At 44.2% G+C, this 19,573-nt stretch overlaps 3 protein-coding genes across 3 annotated transcripts; 2 read left to right on the top strand and 1 right to left on the bottom strand.

Moving 5' to 3' along the window:
• Window positions 1–7,261: 7,261 nt before the first annotated feature.
• On the top strand, window positions 7,262–10,313 carry LOC125515602 (uncharacterized). Its single transcript, XM_087531022.1, has 3 exons — window positions 7,262–7,641; window positions 8,825–9,216; window positions 9,814–10,313. Exons 1-3 carry the CDS (start codon window positions 7,280–7,282, stop codon window positions 10,311–10,313), a joined length of 1,254 nt encoding a protein of 417 aa, XP_087387148.1. The 5' UTR covers window positions 7,262–7,279.
• A 2,754-nt stretch (window positions 10,314–13,067) lies between these two features.
• On the top strand, window positions 13,068–14,437 carry LOC147967039 (uncharacterized). The gene is made up of 2 exons (XM_087529245.1): window positions 13,068–13,102; window positions 13,213–14,437. Exons 1-2 carry the CDS (start codon window positions 13,100–13,102, stop codon window positions 13,867–13,869), a joined length of 660 nt encoding a protein of 219 aa, XP_087385371.1. The 5' UTR covers window positions 13,068–13,099; the 3' UTR covers window positions 13,870–14,437.
• Window positions 14,438–15,158: 721 nt separating this feature from the next.
• LOC125515600 (uncharacterized) lies at window positions 15,159–17,391 on the bottom strand. Its single transcript, XM_048681098.2, has 6 exons — window positions 16,799–17,391; window positions 16,418–16,671; window positions 16,124–16,346; window positions 15,959–16,044; window positions 15,716–15,807; window positions 15,159–15,585 (listed from the first exon to the last, which is right to left on the bottom strand). Exons 1-6 carry the CDS (start codon window positions 16,871–16,873, stop codon window positions 15,365–15,367), a joined length of 951 nt encoding a protein of 316 aa, XP_048537055.2. The 5' UTR covers window positions 16,874–17,391; the 3' UTR covers window positions 15,159–15,364.
• Between the last annotated feature and the right edge of the window lie 2,182 nt (window positions 17,392–19,573).

The raw sequence follows: 19,573 nt of genomic DNA on the forward strand, positions 1-19,573 counted from the left end.
GCCCTTTTGGTGTCTCGATGCCAAAGGGGGAGAGAGTTTTAGGGATTTGTGTCGTTGCCGTGTTGCGAGTGTGTCTTTGTGTTTGTGTTCGCTGTCTGCTTTGCTTTGTTTGGTTTTATGCCTGTGAGACCTAAGTTCTAGACATATGGTGTGAGACATATGCTACCTTATCGTTATCTTATCTATGTTTATCTAGTACTTTGGTATCTTATGAGTTGCATGCTTATCTTGTTATACATACTCTGCTCACATATATTCTTTGCTTAGGTTGTTGGACTATAAAATATAGGGGGAGTGTTAATCCTAATGTGTGCGTCGTGCATTCCAAAGCCACTCCTTTGTAGGTGCACACATTCAGGGGGAGCCCGTCTATATTTTGTAGTCCTAAGTATCTTTACTTTCATGTCTTATCCTTGTGCAAATCCCTGGTTGTCATCAATCCACCAAAAAGGAGGAGATTGTTAAGGCATATCTCTCTCGATGTGGTTTTGGTGATTGATGACAACATGTTTGCGGACTAATTGTGTGATTTGATCATTTCAGAGATTCATCTTTGGCACGAGACGATTTCTTTCCCTCGGAGTGTCATTCAAGACGGTGTAGCTCTTTCGTTTCTTTTTCGGTGGACTAGTTTCGTAGAGAGCACCGTACTATCAAGAGGGGGTCCGCTTTGGTAAGGCTAGGGTGGAATCAACACGTACACATCCGTTTCACACCCTCTGAGCCTTTCCGCTTCAATGGAGAGCTCTTCCCTCCTTCTTTGGGCTTTGCCTGGTCCCAGCGGTAGTACCGCGGTACCCAGCGGTAGTACCGCTTAGGGGTCACAGGCGGAAGCACCGCTCCGCAGCGGTAGTACCGCCGGTGGGTCCTCAGCCATAGTACCACTGCGGTACCAGGCCCCTACCGTGTCGACTCGAGGGGGTCAATTCTTGTGTCGGATTGTGCGATACTATGCAGCAGCAGTAGAGCGGCAGTACTGCTCATGAGCGGTAGTACCGCCCTACCACCGCGGCAGTACCGCTCGGGTCCCTTTCTCCCCTGCCTTCCAGTTTGCACGGCAGTACCGCCAGGGGGAGCGGTAGTACCGCTGAGCCTAGCGGTAGTACCGCTGCCTCCTGCGGTAGTACCGCCCTCTGCGGGGCTGTTTTGGGGGGTAACGGTTGGATTGTTCCGCCCACTATATAAGGGGGTCTTGTTCCCCGAAGTTGATCTACCTCTTCCCCCAAAAGCTCCATTGTTGCTCCAAGCTCCATTTTCGCTCGATCTCTCTCCCTAGCCAATCAAACTTGTTTATTTGCTCGGGATTGGTTGAGAATGCCCCGATCTACACTTCCACCAAGAGAAATTTGATTCCCCCCACTAATCCCTAGCGGATCTTGTTACTCTTGGGTGTTTGTGCACCCTAGACGGTTGAGGTCACCACGGAGCCATAGTCCATTATGGTGAAGCTTCATGGTGTCGTTAGGAGCCTCCAATTAAGTTGTGGAGATTGCCCCAACCTTATTTGTAAAGGTCCGATCGCCGCCTTCAAGGGCACCAATAGTGGAATCACGACATCTCGCATTGTGTGAGGGCGTGAGGAGAATACGGTGGCCCTAGTGGCTTCTTGGGGAGCATTGTGCCTCCACACCGCTCTAACGGAGACGTACTTCCCCTCAAAAGGAAGGAACTTCGGTAACACATCCTCGTCTCCACCGGCTCCGCTCTTGGTTATCTCATCCCTTTAGTTTTGCAAGCTTAGTTGTGTTATATCCATTGCTTGCTTGTGTGCTTTTGGTTGTTGCATCATATAGGTTGTCCACCTAGTTGCATATCTAGACAACCTACTTTGATGCAAAGTTTAATTTGGTAAAGTAAAGCTAAAAAATTTTAGTTGCCTATTCACCCCCCCTCTAGTCAACCATATCGATCCTTTCAGCAGGAACAGAGAATAGTCTATAAACACTACATAAACCTGATATAGAATCAGCTAGAGCATGCACAGATTTATCTAGCACTAGTAATGACCAGATGCAACTTACAGTCTAGACGTCGGTGCACTGGTGTTCGTCGATGGAGTATGGCGGAGACGATCTCGTCGGGGAAGCAGCGGTTGTGGAGATGATGTCAACGAGCACGTCGAGGAAGCAGCGGTCGCCAGAGACGATGTCGTCGACGACGTCAATGAAGGAGCGGTCGCGCGGACGCTGCCCAGAAAACTGTAGACCGCCCCCGTGCAGGGTCGAAGGATGCGGCCAGAGTCATGGAGACACCGCTCGCCGGGCTCCCGTTGCACGACGGACAGCACGGCCGGCTTCGTTCAGACGGTGGCTCAGCACTTGTGTTATGTGAGGAAGGAGATGGGGATGTGTTGTGTTTACCTCCTGCTCTCTTACTCTTTATAGAGATTATTCAGGGAGCAGTCCAACAAGCAACGTTTCAATGGAACGTCTTACCTAGCGAAGCACGATGCACTCGTTGGAGGCAGGAGAATCGGGAGGAGCAGTAGGATAATGCACACGTCCTAGCAGAGTGCCGTTTCAGTAGCTTCTCAAATCCTTTGTCATGCACAGTATTCTCTGCCTTCCGCTGCAGCAATTCCAGTACGGTACCGAGCTTTGTGTTACTATCTTCGTAATTGGGGTACAATCCTTTTTGTTGATCCTCTAACATGCGATCGAGTTTCAGCTTCTCCTTTTGACTTTCGCACTGTCTCCTTGCATCAACAATGACACGGCGGAGATCATCATCGGGCACATCGTCTGGTTCCTCTTGATCTTCCGCAGCTTCCCCTGTTGCAGCATCACCATATTCAGGGGGCACATAGTTGTCATCGTCCTCTTTTTCTTCCTTGTCTTCCATCATAACCCATATTTCTCCGTGCTTGGTCCAAATATTATAGTGTGGCATGAAACCCTTATAAAGCAGGTGGCTGTGAAGGATTTTCCATTCAGAGTAAGACTTCGTATTCCCACATATAGGGCACGGATAACACATAAAACCATTCTACTTGTTTGCCTCAGCAACTTCGAGAAAATTATGCACGCCCTTAACGTACTCGGAGGTGTGTCTGTCACCATACATCCATTACTGGTTCATCTGCATGCATTATATATAATTAAGTGTGTCAAAAACCATTACAGAACATCATGAATAGATAAGTGACCAAATTAATAGAAGTTCATCATCACATTAAAACCAAAGTACATACATAGTTCTCATTGAACAACATATAGCTCTCCAGAGCATCTAATTAAACTATACATTGAAACTATGTAAAACATTTCAATGCAACAACAAATGCGATCATAATCGCAACCAAGGTAACAATTGATCCAACGGCATAATGATACCAAGCCTTGGTATGAATGGCATATTTTCTAATTTTTCTAATCTTCAAACGCATTGCATCCATCTTGATCTTGTGATCATCTACGACATCCGCAACATGCAACTCCAATATCATCTTCTCCTTCTCAATTTTTTTTATTTTTTCCTTCAAGTAATTGTTTTCTTCTTCAACTAAATTTAACCTCTCGACAATAGGATAGGTTGGAATTTCCGGTTCACATACCTCCTAGATAAATAATATCTATGTCACGTTGGTCGGCATAATTGTCATAAACAATAAATGAACCAAATAGTTATAAAAGATAATATATACCACATCTGAATCATAGATAGGACAAGGGCCGATGGGGGCAGATACCAGAACCATCGCACTATATAATAACAAGCAATAATAAAAGTAAGAAAATTAGACAAGTATCTATCTAAAGTAAGAATTTTTTTTCTTTTAGAAAGAAGATAAGAACAAGAGGCTCACCACGGTGGTGCCGGCGACGAGATCGGCGCGGGCGATCGACGGCGGTGAAGACGGGGACGGGACGTGACGGACTGCTAAACCTAGACAAGTCTCGAGGAAAATGGAGTTTGGAGATCGAGCTTCGAGAGGAGAAAGCTTAACTAGTGTGGCTCGGGCATTTCATCGAACACCTCATGTGCATAGGAGGTGAGCTAGAGCACCACAAAGCTCTCCACTCGCCGGCCAGGAAAAACAGAGCAGTGTGGAGAGCTCTGCTGCGGCGATGGGGTATATATAGGCAACTCATTGGTCCCGGTCATGGCAGGAACCGGGACTAAAGGCCCCCTTCCGTCCCGGTTCCAGCCACGAACCGGGACCAATGGCTGTGGGCCAGGAGCGAGGACCATTGGTCGCGATTCGTGCCTGGAACCGGGACAAATGGGTCCAGACGAACCGGGACAAATGCCCGACGAGGCCCGGCCGGCCCCCTGGGCGCACGAACCGGGACGTATGCCCCCCATGGGTCCCGGTTCGTGACTGAACCGGGACTAATGGACTGGCCAGGCCCAAACCAAAGCCCTGTTTTCTACTAGTGCCACCTCGACATCGTCCGGTTCCGCTGCCGCCTCAACATCACCGAGCTCGGGCATAGCCTTGCGCACCCGGCCCTGCGGACGAGTTCGCTGGAGGTCGCCACGCTACCCACCGCCGATCGAGAGGAAGATGGGGAAGGGGAGCATCTGCACGTCACAAGCCACAACTAGCATCTAGCACGGCATTTCCCCCTCAAACTGCGCATCCACATCTCCTCCCAGCTGCCCATCTTCGGCTCAGCCATCTCGTCACCCTTCACCTCTTGATCTGGTTGGTGTTTGCTGCCATCTACCCCCATCTAAGTGGAATGGTCCAGATTGGTGACAATATTTTGGTTTGTTTTTAGAAACTTTTTATAGAGTCAATTACACTGGTGGTGCTAGAACTTGGCTCAAACGATCGGTTTGGTGCTAGAAGTTGTGGTGTACATTATAGTGGTGCAAAAACTTGGCTTTGACGTGCAAATACAATGCTTGTCTCGTTTGTATACGAAATCGGCGATGAGTAGACGCGCAGGACCGACTGTCAGCCGATTGGGAGGAGGGGGCGTGTGACCTGGTTTTTTCAAAAACAACCTCAAATTATTATTTGTCACAGAAAAGCCCTTGTTCACGTGGGAAGGGTGACAATTTTTTACCTCTATGATAGGCGGGTACCGCATGTCAGGAGAGAGTGAATATTAAGCGGAAAATACAAAAACTGCGGCGAGCCACAAAACCCACATCGTACGTTTGGCTAATCTGGATAATAATATTATATGTACTTATCACGGCGCATGTGGAGCACAAAAGGGCTGCAAGCAGTGCAGCCCATTTTGCACAAATTCGATATTCAAATTTATTTGTAGAAAGTATGTAAATTACAATCTCAGATTCCCTCAATAAAATGTAAATTATAATCTAAGTAACAAAAAATAACGTCTGTTTATTTTTTGTACATATTTTACATAAAAGCGAAATAACTTATTTTTACAAATTGTTCACGTAATACTTAAAAAATGCATATATTTAAAATAATATTTATGAATTATATAAAATGTTTATATAATTTCAAATAATAATATTTTTTATAAAATTAGTTTAGTTATACAAATATTTCAATAATTGTACACACGATTGTATAGTTCAATATTTGCATATTTTAAAATATTCGTAATTTCAAATTTAAAATGTCTTTATTAAGTAAACTAATACACTGATATATATTTCTGTATTTTTATTTACAAATAATATTTTAACATAATTTCTATTAATTACATTTTACAAATAATATTTAAAAACTAACAGGTGCAAATGGGCCGCACTATCTGCAGCCCCTTTAATTTCCACAGGAGCCGTTGTAGAATACATATAACGTCGTTATCCTTGTTGAATAATCAAAGGCAATGGTGAAGTGGCTAGCACCATTTCATTGTGGTTGTTGGTAAAAAAAAAATGAGACCAACCCAAGGGCTAACCCTCGTTGGTATTTTTTTTAAATAACGCTAACGTTCACACGTGTGGTGCGAGCTAAAACCGCTCACACGCACTATAACACACAGACTGCGCCACGTCATCACATGCATACATGTGGGAATCTTTTTGGAATTTCAGTTTTTAAAATGTTTTACCTCTTAAATGAAAAATACGATTGAAGATCCGTTTTCACCATTAAATCCCTCGCGACGAGATCTTCGAAACTAGATCTCATATCAATATATTTCGACGAATTTTTTTTTGTGTTAAAAGTTGCCATGTCTATTGCACATGAATTGCCATGGTGTTCACACTAAAGTTGCCATGATATATTTCAACTATTTTCTTCTACATTTAAAAGTAAACTTTAACATATTATAAAACAGGAAATTAAGAAACTAGACTTGCCATGAACCATAAACTAAAAATTGCCATGATATATTCACTTAAAATTGCCATGGTTCATACAAAAATTAATTTTCATGGTCGAATTACTGGAATTTTCATCATCAAAAAACTAAAGTTGCCATCTCCACAAACTAAAATTGCCACATGACAATTTTAGTTTAAACACTATGGCAACTGCAGTGTAAACATCATGGCAACTTTTGGGCAAACAAAAAATTCATCGAAACATACCAACATGGGGTCTAGTTTGGAAGATCTCGTTGAAACGGATTTAATGGTAAAAACAGATTTTTAATTTGATTTTTAATTAGGAGATAAAACATTTTAAAGCCGAAAACCAAAAACGTTCCTGCTGAAATCATCTATCCATACGTGGCAAAATGAGTGGCGATGAAGGCGCGTGGGCGATGTGCAAGATGACACACGTGTGGGCGTTAGTTTTTTCGTTTTTTTATAGGAGAAACTCCGCGAGCACCGCGTGTCCGAGCCGGGACTCGAACTCGGGTGGGCTGGCAGTTACCTCAGCTGTTCAGCCAACCGGTCGACGCCCAGTCCTCATTGTGGTTGTTGGTCGTAAGTTCGATTCCCAGTAGGCACACTTTTTCTTTAATTTTCACTCTTTTCTGATAGACGGGACCCACTGGTCATAGAGTTGAAAAAATATGTCACACTCTCCTAGGTAATAGGGGGGTTTGTAAAAAATATATTCCGAGCCGGTCCTTTCCTAGCAAAGCAGACGCTCTTCTGCCAGCCAGCGTGTCCGCCGGAGGTGCTCTATCTCACGGTGGTGGGAGGGAAAGGGATAGCGTGTCCGCCAGAGATGCTCACACGATGGCCGGAAGGAAAGGCGCTAGCGTGTCCGCCGGAGATTCTCTTGGCCCCGTGCGTTCTATCTTTTTTGTCCCAACCAAATATACATCTCACAGGCACAGCTCCTCGGCCTTTGGCGCACTCTGCTCCACTCCACTTTCCACTACCTGCCAGTACGTTGCCCCAAATCGATCCTCTCTCATTCCCAACTCGACATAGCCGGTGATCAATGGCGTCGGGCACCAGGGAGGAAGCTCCCAGTCCCAGCTCGCCAATTGTGGTCCAAACCAACTCTCCACGGGAGATGGATGCCCGGCTGCTAGCGCTGGTCTGCTCAGGCACTTCCCAGGATCTAGAATCATTCCTCGACGGACAAGACCACCAAGCATCTTCCGCCGTAGGAGGCTCGGCGACACGGCGACCTTCCGGTGACGACGAGGAAGCATTTCTCAGAGATTCGCTCCTGGACGGGGTCACCGTCGGAGGCGACACTGTTCTCCATGTAGTCGCCACCAATGGTGACTCTCAAGACTTCTTGAAGAAAGCCGGCCTCGTCCACAGGAAGGCACGGAACCTCCTCTGTGCGCAGAACAATGACGGAGACAGGGGCGGACCCAGAATAAAAATGTCCCGGTGTCCATGTGTACATCATATATATGATAGCACACTTGACAACTCAAAATGTATGGCAGTAAGATTCCTTCCCAAAATGAAATGTTTCACTTCCATTGAAATACTAGTTGATTATGTGAAGTTCAACACTAAAGCATGCAAACTTCAAACAATGAAAATAAATATAATCGGACCACGACATACGACAATAGATCCTGATTGCCTATAAAAAAATAACTTAGTACATATTAAATGAACTTGCGCAATAATTCATAAATTAAGTTACGAGCATTACTTTTTAAAATAACCCTCTATGTCCTTTCCATCAATTTTCCTGTAATTTGCCGATTTTTATGTTCGAAAAAATGCACAACGAGTTACATCATTTGTGTTTGAATATGCAAGAATAGAAACAATAAATAAGCATATTGATTAAACTATACAATTAGGGAGTTAAAATTACTGGACAGTGTGCCTTCCTGCTGCTGTGCACGTGGTTGAGAAAATAATCCAGTTGGATGTGAATCACTAACCGAAATTGGCAAATCGCAGCAATTTGTTCCCAATTGTATTACCTTTAAATTTTAGGACCCTAACCATACAATTAGGATAACCGAAATTATATAAAATTGAGATGCCTGCTGTTAGTTGAGGATAGTTGAGGGAGTCAGAGAGATCCACAATCAGTACCAAGTGCAGGGCGTCGTACCTTTGTTTACTTCAAAAATCAAAAATCAAAATTCCAGAAAGCTACGAGCGGGAGAGGCCGAGATGATAGAGTCTGGCGGTTGGGTGGTGTGGCAACTGGGCGGACTGGCGACTGGCCGTCTGGCCGAGCGGCGGAGGGGGTTTAGGGTTTAGGGCGACGCCGTGACCATATGAGACAGACCAAAAAGGCCAGAAGCTGAACTGGCGAGCAGTCGTACAGAGATACGAGCAAACTGAGATCGATTAATCGATCGGCAGATAATTAGCTAGCCAGGCCTAGGTCTGGGGCCTACGTCTACGTGGGCTGCACTGCCTCGCCGCTTAATCGCTGGGCTAGCCGGTGTCCAGCTCAAAAAATTACCGGTGTCCAGCCCATAAATATGGATCTTATATAGCATAAGCACAAGATTTACGCGGTGTCCTGTGACACCGGGAGGGCTAACGTAGGTCCGCCCCTGGACGGAGATACGCCCATGCATTGTGCTGCACGGGAGGGTAACTTCGCCATGGTGTCTCTTCTCATTGATCTTGCTAGAGGCAGCAAGGATGCCAATGCCGACAGAGTGAAGGCACTGCTGAGAACAGAAAACAAGATCAAATGGACAGCCTTGCATGAGGCTATCAAGTCTCTCCCTGTTGGGCACGATGATATGGTCGAGTTGCTCATGAAGGAGGACTTGCAGTTGGCCAGTTTCCCGAAAGATGGCACGTCGCCATTGTACCTGGCCATCTTGGAGGGGAAGAGTTTCGTCGCGGAAACACTATATGAGTTGAGTGGCGGGGTGCTCTCATACTCTGGACCAAATGGACAAGATGTACTGCACGCTGCTGTTCTCCGAGGCGAAGGTAAATGTGCTTTTCACCTGCCATTTTTCTTGTACATTTTTGAAATAATATGTCCAGTTTAAAATACATTTGCTTCATTACATTTTGGATTCAGGACCATTAGTGTATTGTTTGAAGCAAGGTTATACGACGAGTTCTAAGTTCTAAAAACATATAAATTTGTGTGCTGGAATAATCCAAACAGAGTTTTTATCGGTATGTTAGTTTTGGAGTGTCATATCAGAATCTGTGTCGAGTAAGTAAACGATTCAGAGTTTAGGCAGTCACTCAATAGGCTATATATGTGAATACGCATAGCTTGTACACCACCAGAAAACAAGAAGAGAAGTAAAGATTAAAAAAAAGACGCACGATATGTGCTCCCTTGCGTGCGTTCTCGTCGAGCAAATTCAGTGCGGATAAATGAAATTGTGTCTCGTGTTTCCGTTCATGCTCGGAGTTGTGCATACATGGTGAGTTGTGTTGCTGCTGGAGATGATCTGTTGCAAGATTGCGGCTTCAATCTTTGGGAAAACCTAACATCTAGTTTAACATTATTTTCATATCTTTTTTGCCCTTTTGTTCTCTATTTATATTGATTGGTTTAACCGCTCGCAGATCCTAAAAAGATGTTGGAATGGAACAACGTCCTTGCATCGCAACGGGATAATAACGGACGTACACCGCTTCACTTTGCCGCCACAGCTGTTCTAGGGAATCAGAAAATACCTTCACAAGTACTGAAAGCCAATGCAGAGGCATTGTATCAGCCAGACCACAATGGATCATTCCCCATACACATGGCTGCATCTGTCGGTGCAACAAGTGTAGTCAGTGAATTTATTGAAAATACGCCCAATTGTGCTGGTTTACGTGATACTAGGAAAATGACATTTCTTCATGTTGCAGTTGATAATAAGAAAATATCGACAGTTAGTTATGCTTGCAAGAACGGAACATTATCATGGATTTTTAATATGCAAGACAAGAATGGGAACACTGCAGTACACCTAGCTGTCCAGGCTGGCAGTGTTAAAATATTTTGTTGTCTGTTCAGGAATAGACAAGTACAATTGAATTTGACAAATAAGAAAGAGGAGACTCCACTAGATATTTAAAGACATTATAACCGTGCACTTTTCCAGCCATCTCAGGCTATTTGCCTTTGTATCCGTCGGATCTTCAATTTTGGTCTTTCTTGATCGTCCGATTACCTCTGAACCCCGTGTAATCGCTTCCTTCGCTACGACTGAGTGCTATCCGTGATGGGCCGCTGCTCCCGTGACAATTTCGGCAGCCAGCTATGTAATCGGGCCTAATGGGCTTCAACCCAGCCAAAAAAAGATACATCTACTCAACCGTCCTTTCAAGCCTAAAAAAATGTACGCGGCCCCTTTCATTCACAGGGACGCAGCCGTTGCCTGGCGGCAGATGCTAGGGTGATGGTGACTGCATTGACGGATGCAACCGATGGCGCCTCATGGCCACTGCGCTTCAGGTCTGACTGACATAGGGCCCCTAGCCGGTCGATCGAACAACATCCTGGCAGGTGACGCCACTCGGAAGTGGACCGGGATGCGAACATCCGGCTATCGATTGAACTTCATTGGCCATTGATTCATTGAGGTGTTAATCAGGGCCGATTAATGGAAATTGATGAATGGGCTGAACTAAAGATTATTCCTGATCAGTTATACATATGTTGATTCATGTTTTGCCTTTAATTTACGCACGCCCATATAATCTCCACCGCGTGATGTTCCTTCCCTGCTCCTCTCACTTATGCAACCATTCTCCTGTAGCCTTGGTTGATGGTTCCTTTCTACATCCCCTCTTCCCTGATCTTCATCAAATCCAATTTTAGAATTTATTTTGTTGATATTGTTCTTTCTACTCACAAACAGTGCAGCTTCGCCTGCGAATACGCTCCTCTGCAACACCTCTCCTCTGTTTAATTCTGTGTGCAGATTTCCCAAGGTGCACCTTTCTGAAACAATTCCCTTTTGGAGTCAAATGTTTGAATCGCTTGAGCAGACCAGCACAAACCGCTTGTTGGTAGAGGCGGCACTGGGTATCATTCATGTGGACAGTGCAGAGCAGCATTGGTTCCACCATCTTGTACTCTCAGCACCCCACAAGGATTCACTCAGGTAAGAGCACCCTAGAGTTAAATCCTACTCCTCCGTTTCAAAATAGATGACTCAATTTTGTATTAACTTTAGTATAAAATTAGTACAAAGTTGAGTCATCTATTTTAGAGCGGAGGGAGTATTTCTAGAGCGTTACAATATATTCTACTTTTCATTACCACTATTGTTTCCTAATTATTGCAAGTCGGTGATATTTGAGTGAAGAAAGGGACATATACTGTACAAATTTATTCCCATCACGAGCTGCTTGACATCTGATGCCAGTTTTCGTTGCTTATGTTCTTTGGCTATGGGGATGTACTAGCTTTTTGGTATCCTAGCATTGGAGTGAACTTTGCAAACGAGCTACTGCTGCTACTGGTGGAAATGTGTATGTTCCTTGGTGTTTCAGAAAGATGCTCCAGGTCTATGTAGGATTAAAAAAATAGTACTTCGTTTCAAATAATTAGGCACTATACTCTAGATGAAATCACTCATGCAAGTGGAATTTATCATGTAGTTGATCAGAAAGAAACGTCTTACACTCACAGATGTTTTGCAGCGGCTTGTAAGTGTGCGACGAGTGGAGGAATTCACCCATAAGGCATAAAAAATTGTGTATTCTCCCATCCTCTACTCACCGGTGTTCAGTGGTAGTATGCACACCTTCACCCGAGCCTGCTGCACTGTGACTCGAGTCATGCAATCAATCTGACTCCATAGCTTCTAAAGTCAATAATGTCATGTTGATGTACTGTCAGGATTAAGTTGGATTAGTTAGGCACTTGACTATTCTGAGCAAGGTAGTATATGAGGTTGCCTTTTCACAAGATACGTTTACTAATATATGAAGTCAATATACGGGCTGAAACAATGATGATCTCACAAGATACATTTACTACAGAAAGATAATGTATTCAGAGAATGAGAGAATGCTGATTTGTGTTTTTGTTGCCTTTTCTTGCTCAGTTCAGTTAGTTCCTCCTATTTCATGTAAAAATGGCATAAAATTTTTTAAGCCCAATGGAAAAATATTGTAGTGCAATTGGAATTTGTATAAAGAAACTATTTTTTGTCCAAATTACATTCTTATGTTAGAAGATATTATTATTTTGTTTATCATGAGACAATATGATATGTAAGTATGTATTGTGTCTTCCTTTTGATGTAATAATCAATATTCTTGATCTTCTTTGAAACTATATGATTATACTTCTCCTACCCTGTGTCCCATCTGATGTATCCATAATTATATATTTTTGTGCTGTGTTTCTGGTGCCTATTTGAGGTCCGCAACTTCTCCAGTTCGTTGTATGCTTCAATACAATCTATTTTCCAAGTATTTACTGTGTGTTGCCGCTATATTATGTTTAATTCCATGTTCGTATGCAACTGCATACAAGGTTGTATTCTTGAACCAAATTGTGCATAGCCATCATTTTTTTTTTACCATGGATAGGTTGGCTTAGGGCACTGCAAAAATTTATATGTAAGTACGTTCCATGGAAGTTGTAATGTTGCCCGAAATGAAGGTTGGTTAAATACTAAGAGCTATAGGAACAACCAGATTCCTCCCTTTAGTTACAAACCATTATTTTCAAAAATAAAGAAAACACAAGCTATAGAAAAGCGTAATATTTCAAATCAATGCTTGCAAATCCACAAACTACGCTATATCCCTAACCAACTAATAGCCAAAATAGACGGGCGCAGCAACGCGCGCCATCAGTGATCTAGTAGCGTATCAAAATATTCCTAAAGGGCTGCATGCTTACATGGTAATCACTGGTAATGTACACTGTCATTTTAGTTTTAAGCAGAAGCTTGTAGGTGAGCATAAACAACTGAGATTTGTGCGGTCTAACTTCTACTTATGTTGATTTTGCAGCACAGTAAAGCAAGAATACTCTCCTTACTTCAATATGCTGGTGCTAAAAGGGGTATCCGTCACCAGGATTACCTTGAGAAAAACAATATTGTCCAAAAAAAGCAGGGTGAAATAGATGAAATGGAGAAAGTGAAAGACGCGACACAAAGTCTATGTATTGGGTCGGTCCTTATCGCAACCGTGACATTTGGTGCAGCTTTTGCCATTCCTGGAGGTTACAGAGCTGATGATCACACTAATGGAGGCACACCAACACTCGCTGGAAGGTATGGTTTTGATGCATTCACCCTGGCCAACGGACTTGCGTTCACTTGCTCCACTATGGCAACAATTTCTCTCATGTCTTCTGGATCACCAATACGACATCCTCGGAGCCGGATAGAGCACTTACGCATTGCCTACTACCTCATGTCGGTTTCAGTTACAAGCTTGGTTGCTGCCTTTGCACTGGCTACCTATACCATACTAGCTCCACTTGCTCATAAGACTGCCATTGGATTATGTATCTTGAGTTCTCTCATATTGCTCTATCAAAATTGGGAATTGGCAAGCAATAATATTGCCATGGTAGCACCCCTCTCCAGGAGAAATGGGATAGTCTGGACATTTGGAGTGTCAGTATTATTTATTGTGGCCAATGTTCTAATTCAATTGTAGCCCATAATAGTTGTATTTTCTTTGGCCACAATAAACTACCATAGTCGAAAAGTGGAACCATTGGTACAACCGCCGACACCACTAACTTGAAGAGGGACCGAATATAGGTAGTAAAAGAGGACATATTATGTGTATCGATCAGTACCATATTTTCCAATTGTGATTTTTTCCGCATTATCAGCTGGAGATTTCTATCAGATATACTACCATTAGAATTGTGTTTTTGTTGAGAAACTTTAATAATATGTTTATGTGTTTTGTTGTGCTGTGACATTTCCGTGTAAGTGTTATTGTGCTTGTAACAATGTAAACAATCATCAGTGTAATTGCTTGCAAATTGCTTTGTGATGATATATGCAATTCATCTGGCCTAATAGAAGGAGCTATGTTATTTTCTGTTATGAATTGATCCTTTTAACAATTATTTTGAGTATAAATTCCTCTATACTGCTTGCAAAGAAATCACTCCCCCGTTCCATAATTCTTGTCGTGGTTTTAGTTCAAATTCCATAATTAATTTGAACTAAAACCACCACAAGAATTATGTAATGAAGGGAGTACTTATTTTGTACTTATTTTGGTCTTGCCGGCTGGCCACACCTGTAGAATGGTGTCACATGCTCTGCCATGCCACTAGTGGTCTCTTGGTATGTCTTCCCAAGAGGATACATGATGGAGGGCCTAATGGTCTCTTGGTAAGTCTTCCCAAAGAGCATCATTTTTCTTACAGAACCCACTAAAGAACCAACTGGCTCAGTTCCCCGGCAGGGTCGGCAACATCATGCGGTGTCGTCTTCCGGAATCCAGGGCAATCGGATGGCATCATCGCGTATGGCGGCTGGCCATTGCCTCCTAAGAGAAGGGAAAAGCCTACTAAGTGGTGCTTGAGATCTCAATGGGATGACAAATCAAAATTCAGAAGTATCCCACTTCCCACCTAGGTGGTGCTTCCTGTATCGGTACAGAGGTATGGATATCTTGTCATGACCTTTGCATATGCGAAATCCAATGGAAAATAACACTCAATCCAATACAATGCATGACTATATCGTCAAAGATGATGCATTGCTCCTCAATCTTTGTGATCCAAACAGGAGGCAGACTGAATAAAAACTGTACTTACATGCTATATATGTACAGGGTTGCTGAGTGTCGTTAAGACAATGGATACAGTCAAAGCCCAGCAGGTAATACCAGGTGGATTGTTAAACTATAGGCATTGAGGTCACATTTCACGAGCTGCAATTATATGAAAATGTTGTTTTGCAGCTATAACATGCCCGTCGATGAGGAAAAAACAGAGCATGCTGTCTGACACTTAATCCAATCCACAAGGTCGATGCAACAAGTTATTGAATCTTCTTGCAAGTTCAGAAAGAAGAAAAATCCAGTGCGTGTTGTTCTATCAAATCCTACATGAAGTTTTTGGTGTCATATCTTCACATTGCCCGGTGCAATGCCATCGAAACACATGAGGAATCAACCGGGTGCCGTGCTATCGACGGTGAGAAGATGTGAAGAAGGTAAAGTCGGGGTGGTGAGCACCGACTTGCTTCAACCAGGAGGCCGCCGCCCAGTGGAGCTCAGACAGCCTCCTATGGTCAGATGACCCTGGTCTCTTCCACAGGTCCCCTTGCACCCTGTAGGTTGCCAACCCAAATGGCGAGAGCGCCGCGATCTCACCCTCATCGTGTTCCAGCCCGCTATGTATGTTGTCTGCGGGTGAAGAAACACCGGCCCTTGTTATCATCAGCAATGACTGCAAATTACTTTCTTCCTATTACACTAACATGGTAAATTTGTTGTTCATCACAACCAATGTACGTGGCAGGTGGTAAATATTTACCTTGGAAGACTGATGAGATGGAATGATAGGTGAGAAAGCAGGCAGAGGTACCCTTCAGGTTGACATGAGCAGGGATGTGATAGATTGGGTACCTAATGATCATGGAAAAGTCAATGCTGATTAATTAAAGTTCATCATACATCAGCAAGATAATCCTAACAAATAATGTCTTGACCGACCAGCAAATAAGTAGAGAACAGTCGAGTGATGTCAGAAATCCAAGTGGGTTAGTTAATTAAGTACCATGCCACGGACATCCAACTGGACGGCGAGAGCTCCGCGCTGCTGAGCGACATGAGGCACGGGTAATCCTGAGCCAGCTCCGCCACCTGCTCAGCATCGATCAAGAATCAGAATCACTGACCAACTCCGGTAGACTGGCGAGCAAAGATGGCCATGGATGGGAACCTTGTGAGCCAGCGGCACCCTCTCATAGGGTGAGTCCCACTCCCTGTACTGAAAATTCAGGTACCCACTCTGCTTCGCTGAGACGCTGGTGGAGCCGTTGCCGTCGTAGGTGGAGGAAGAGTCGTCTTCGTCTGACGCCGCGTCCCACGAGGAGGACCCGGAGCTGGCGAAACGATCGCCCACGCTGTCGTCGCTCCATGAATCCGTCTCGCTCCCCGTGCTCCTGCGCAGCAAGAAATGAATCAATGGCTGCCACCCCAAGAAGAAACTACGATGGACGGATCAATTGATTACCTGGAGGTGGCGCCGAGGGTGTGAGTGGTGGGCTTTGTGGCGGTGTACAGCTGGACAGCGGAGAGGTAGGGGACGAAGTGCTGGGTGGTGACCACGGCGCGGTCACCGGCGTCCCGCACGGGCACGGCGAGGCCGTAGGCGCTGCTCTCGGCGTAGTGCTCCCAGAGGTCGGACAGCGCGAAGTACTCCACCGCGTCCTTGCTCTTGCCGTCCGGCTGTTGCCACACGCTGCTGGGCGCGCTCTGGAACCGTTCCTGCCGAGCAGAGACAAGAGTGAAACCGCTCAGAACAGAGCAAAACAGAGCCGTTTTGCTGGTAAAAGCAGAGGACCTGCCATGGCCGGTTTGTAAGGAACTAAGGATAGATGGATCGATCACGTACCATGGTGCTGGAGCGCCATGGGAGCAGGGGCGTGGCGGCCTGGAGGAAGGCCTCGAGATTACTGCTGCTCTTCATCTTTATCTTCAGCAATCAGACCTCTTGCACGCATCAACGTGCAGAATGATCTGCGTGCTGTTCTTGGTCCCGCGATCGATCGACCGGGCAAGAATCGGAAGGAATGGATCAAGATTGGGAGAGTCGCCGAGCTGAAATAGCAATTGATACTACTAGTTTCTTGTGGTGCTAGCTAGCTGAGAAGAGGTAGGAGAAGACGGTGGATAGGAAGGAAGCTAGGGGAGCGGTGGCCCGACGGATCGGATAGAGGGAGGGGAAGCTCATCCACAGCATCGAATCCAGCAATCCATTTATGATTTATCCATGCAGACCCAGAGGTAGGTGGCTAGCTAGGAGATGAGGAAAATTGGGTGCCGGTTGATTTGCAGGGATGAAGAAGAAGAAGAAGAAGTACGACCATGTCAATCACTTGTGGGCGATGGAGGTGGCGCAAGGCCAGCAACTCATGGCTGTGGGCTGTGGGCGTAGATTCGCGGGCAGTGGAGGAGATCCAACACCCACTGTGCTGTCGCTGCTGTCCACACACGCACGCGCTCCGTAACAAATGCACTACTGGCTTAGCTTAACTGCTCCATGTGACGTGGTACTGCCTAGCTAGCTCGCTAGCGGCCAGGCAGTGGAGGTCCAAGAATTTCTGCGCGTGGATGGAGGCAAATCGGGCACACCGCACCGCACCTTTCGCTATGGATGATGTGTGCGCCATTAACTAATAAGCTGGTTCGAAGAGTACTCCCGATGTGAGATCCAGGAAAGTAAGAAAGGGAAAGGGTTTTGGATAAGCCGTTGATCGACGAGCAACCGAAAAGTAGCCGGGTAGGGGGCGGTGGCGGTGGCAGCGGGAATCGATGTTTTTTTTTTTTGACAAATTTGACTTTGGACAAAGTTGTAATTTCGCGTGATCTGACTTAAGTAATGTGATGACTTTCGGTCACTGACGTGTGGCCAGCTTGTGAAAGGGCCCACATGTTAGTGACTGCTAAGTCAACTGACTTGAGTTAGAGTAGTTTAGTCACAATCCGTATGGTACTTGCCGTCAATGGTGGTGCCTTTGGTGGTCGTGGAACAAGCTTAGATCATCTCCAAGGGTAGACCAATATTTTGGCTATGGTAACCAAAAACAATCATGCTTTTACATCGTATATAAAAATTGGGTACCTAAATTCCAGGTTCTATTTTCACCATATGTATTTTTTGCATATGCAATGTTCTGAATAATATGAAATTGATGACAAATAAATCCCACACAAATGGTACTAGTACTTTGTTACATATTTCTTCAATCCATAACCTGAAATTCAGCACAAAATTGTTCATAAACCCTAATGTGCATTAGTCTATTAGGGCTATCTAGCCTCCTCCTACGAGTCACCTCATGGACGACAACAGAACGGTAGTTTCAGCTGCTTGTTCTTCTCCATGTCACTCAACATGATCATGGCAATGTCCTCATCTTCATCGCAGTGATATTCCTCCTGGAAGTAGGGATCATCATAAGACACTGAATCACGCCATCTCATCTACACAATAGAACAAACTCCACTATGAATAGTCCTAGCTCGCAACAAATAGCAAAAACAACTAGGGGGGGGGGGGGATTCATCGAAAACTTAGCAAGCACCGAGCTCGATTTCAGTATGCAGAGCTCAACAGGGCCGAGGTGAGAGCCAATGCCTAGGTGATGGTGGGGACGGAGGGGGCGGGGAGCGGCCAAGAATTGCGGGGCTGCGACGGCGGAACTTGATTATTCTCACGATTTTAGCATGCTATGTTGATTTTCACCCAGATAAACAACAACATCAAAATTTCCCTTTCAGCACATCAATGCATACAGTCGCATCTTAATATGCTAAAGGCAATTCATGCACTTTAAAATTAAAGTACATTGATATATACAAGGGAAAAAATTATTTTTACGAGAAACTTCCATTACAACATTTACATTGTTTCCATGGGCATGAGCACAAATATTCATGGTCGTCCCCTACTTCTATGACGCTCGACCTTCCAATCACTTTTCTTTTAAGAAATTTTTAGGTTCCTCTGTTTTTATTTTTTATTTTTGAAAATTTGTGTGGTGAAACACCAGAATAAAATGACTCTTTGAAACTTCTAGATCGACTCACAAGCGATGCTTTATTTAAAGACATATTACTAGGCTTTTCTCATGTAATCATTTCACCAAGATACCAAAGTATATCAAAGCCAAATTTTATTTAACAAATATTTGGCTCTAATTACAGAGCACATGGTAACATAGAGCATGTAATATCAAAGTGTACCCCTCTTCCGAGGCATTGCCATGTCATGAAAGAACAATTCATTAACACAAAGTAATTACCAATGCATGATATAAGCGGTTTCTTGCAATTTTAGTGTATTTGGAACATAGAGAGGGAGGAAATAAGTGTCATGTCTCATAATAATTACAAGCAGTAGCGACAAAGTTAAAACTATAATTTTTATTAGCATCATCATGAGCACAAACGAATCGCAAACCACCAATATAAGAAACAAGATAAGACCATCAATTGTGGATGCAAGATTAGCTATTGTATTTTTGGCATATATAACAATAGTAAATTCCTGTCCATATAATTCTTCTATATGGTCATAATGGCCTTCATTATAGTAAGTATCAAAGTCATCAACAAGGGACTTTTTATCTAAGCATACAGGGTAACCAACAATAGATTGAGGTAA

Source organism: Triticum urartu, chromosome 6A (assembly GCF_056163025.1).
Source record: "Triticum urartu cultivar PI428250 chromosome 6A, HENAU_Tu73, whole genome shotgun sequence".
NCBI lineage: Eukaryota > Viridiplantae > Streptophyta > Magnoliopsida > Poales > Poaceae > Triticum > Triticum urartu.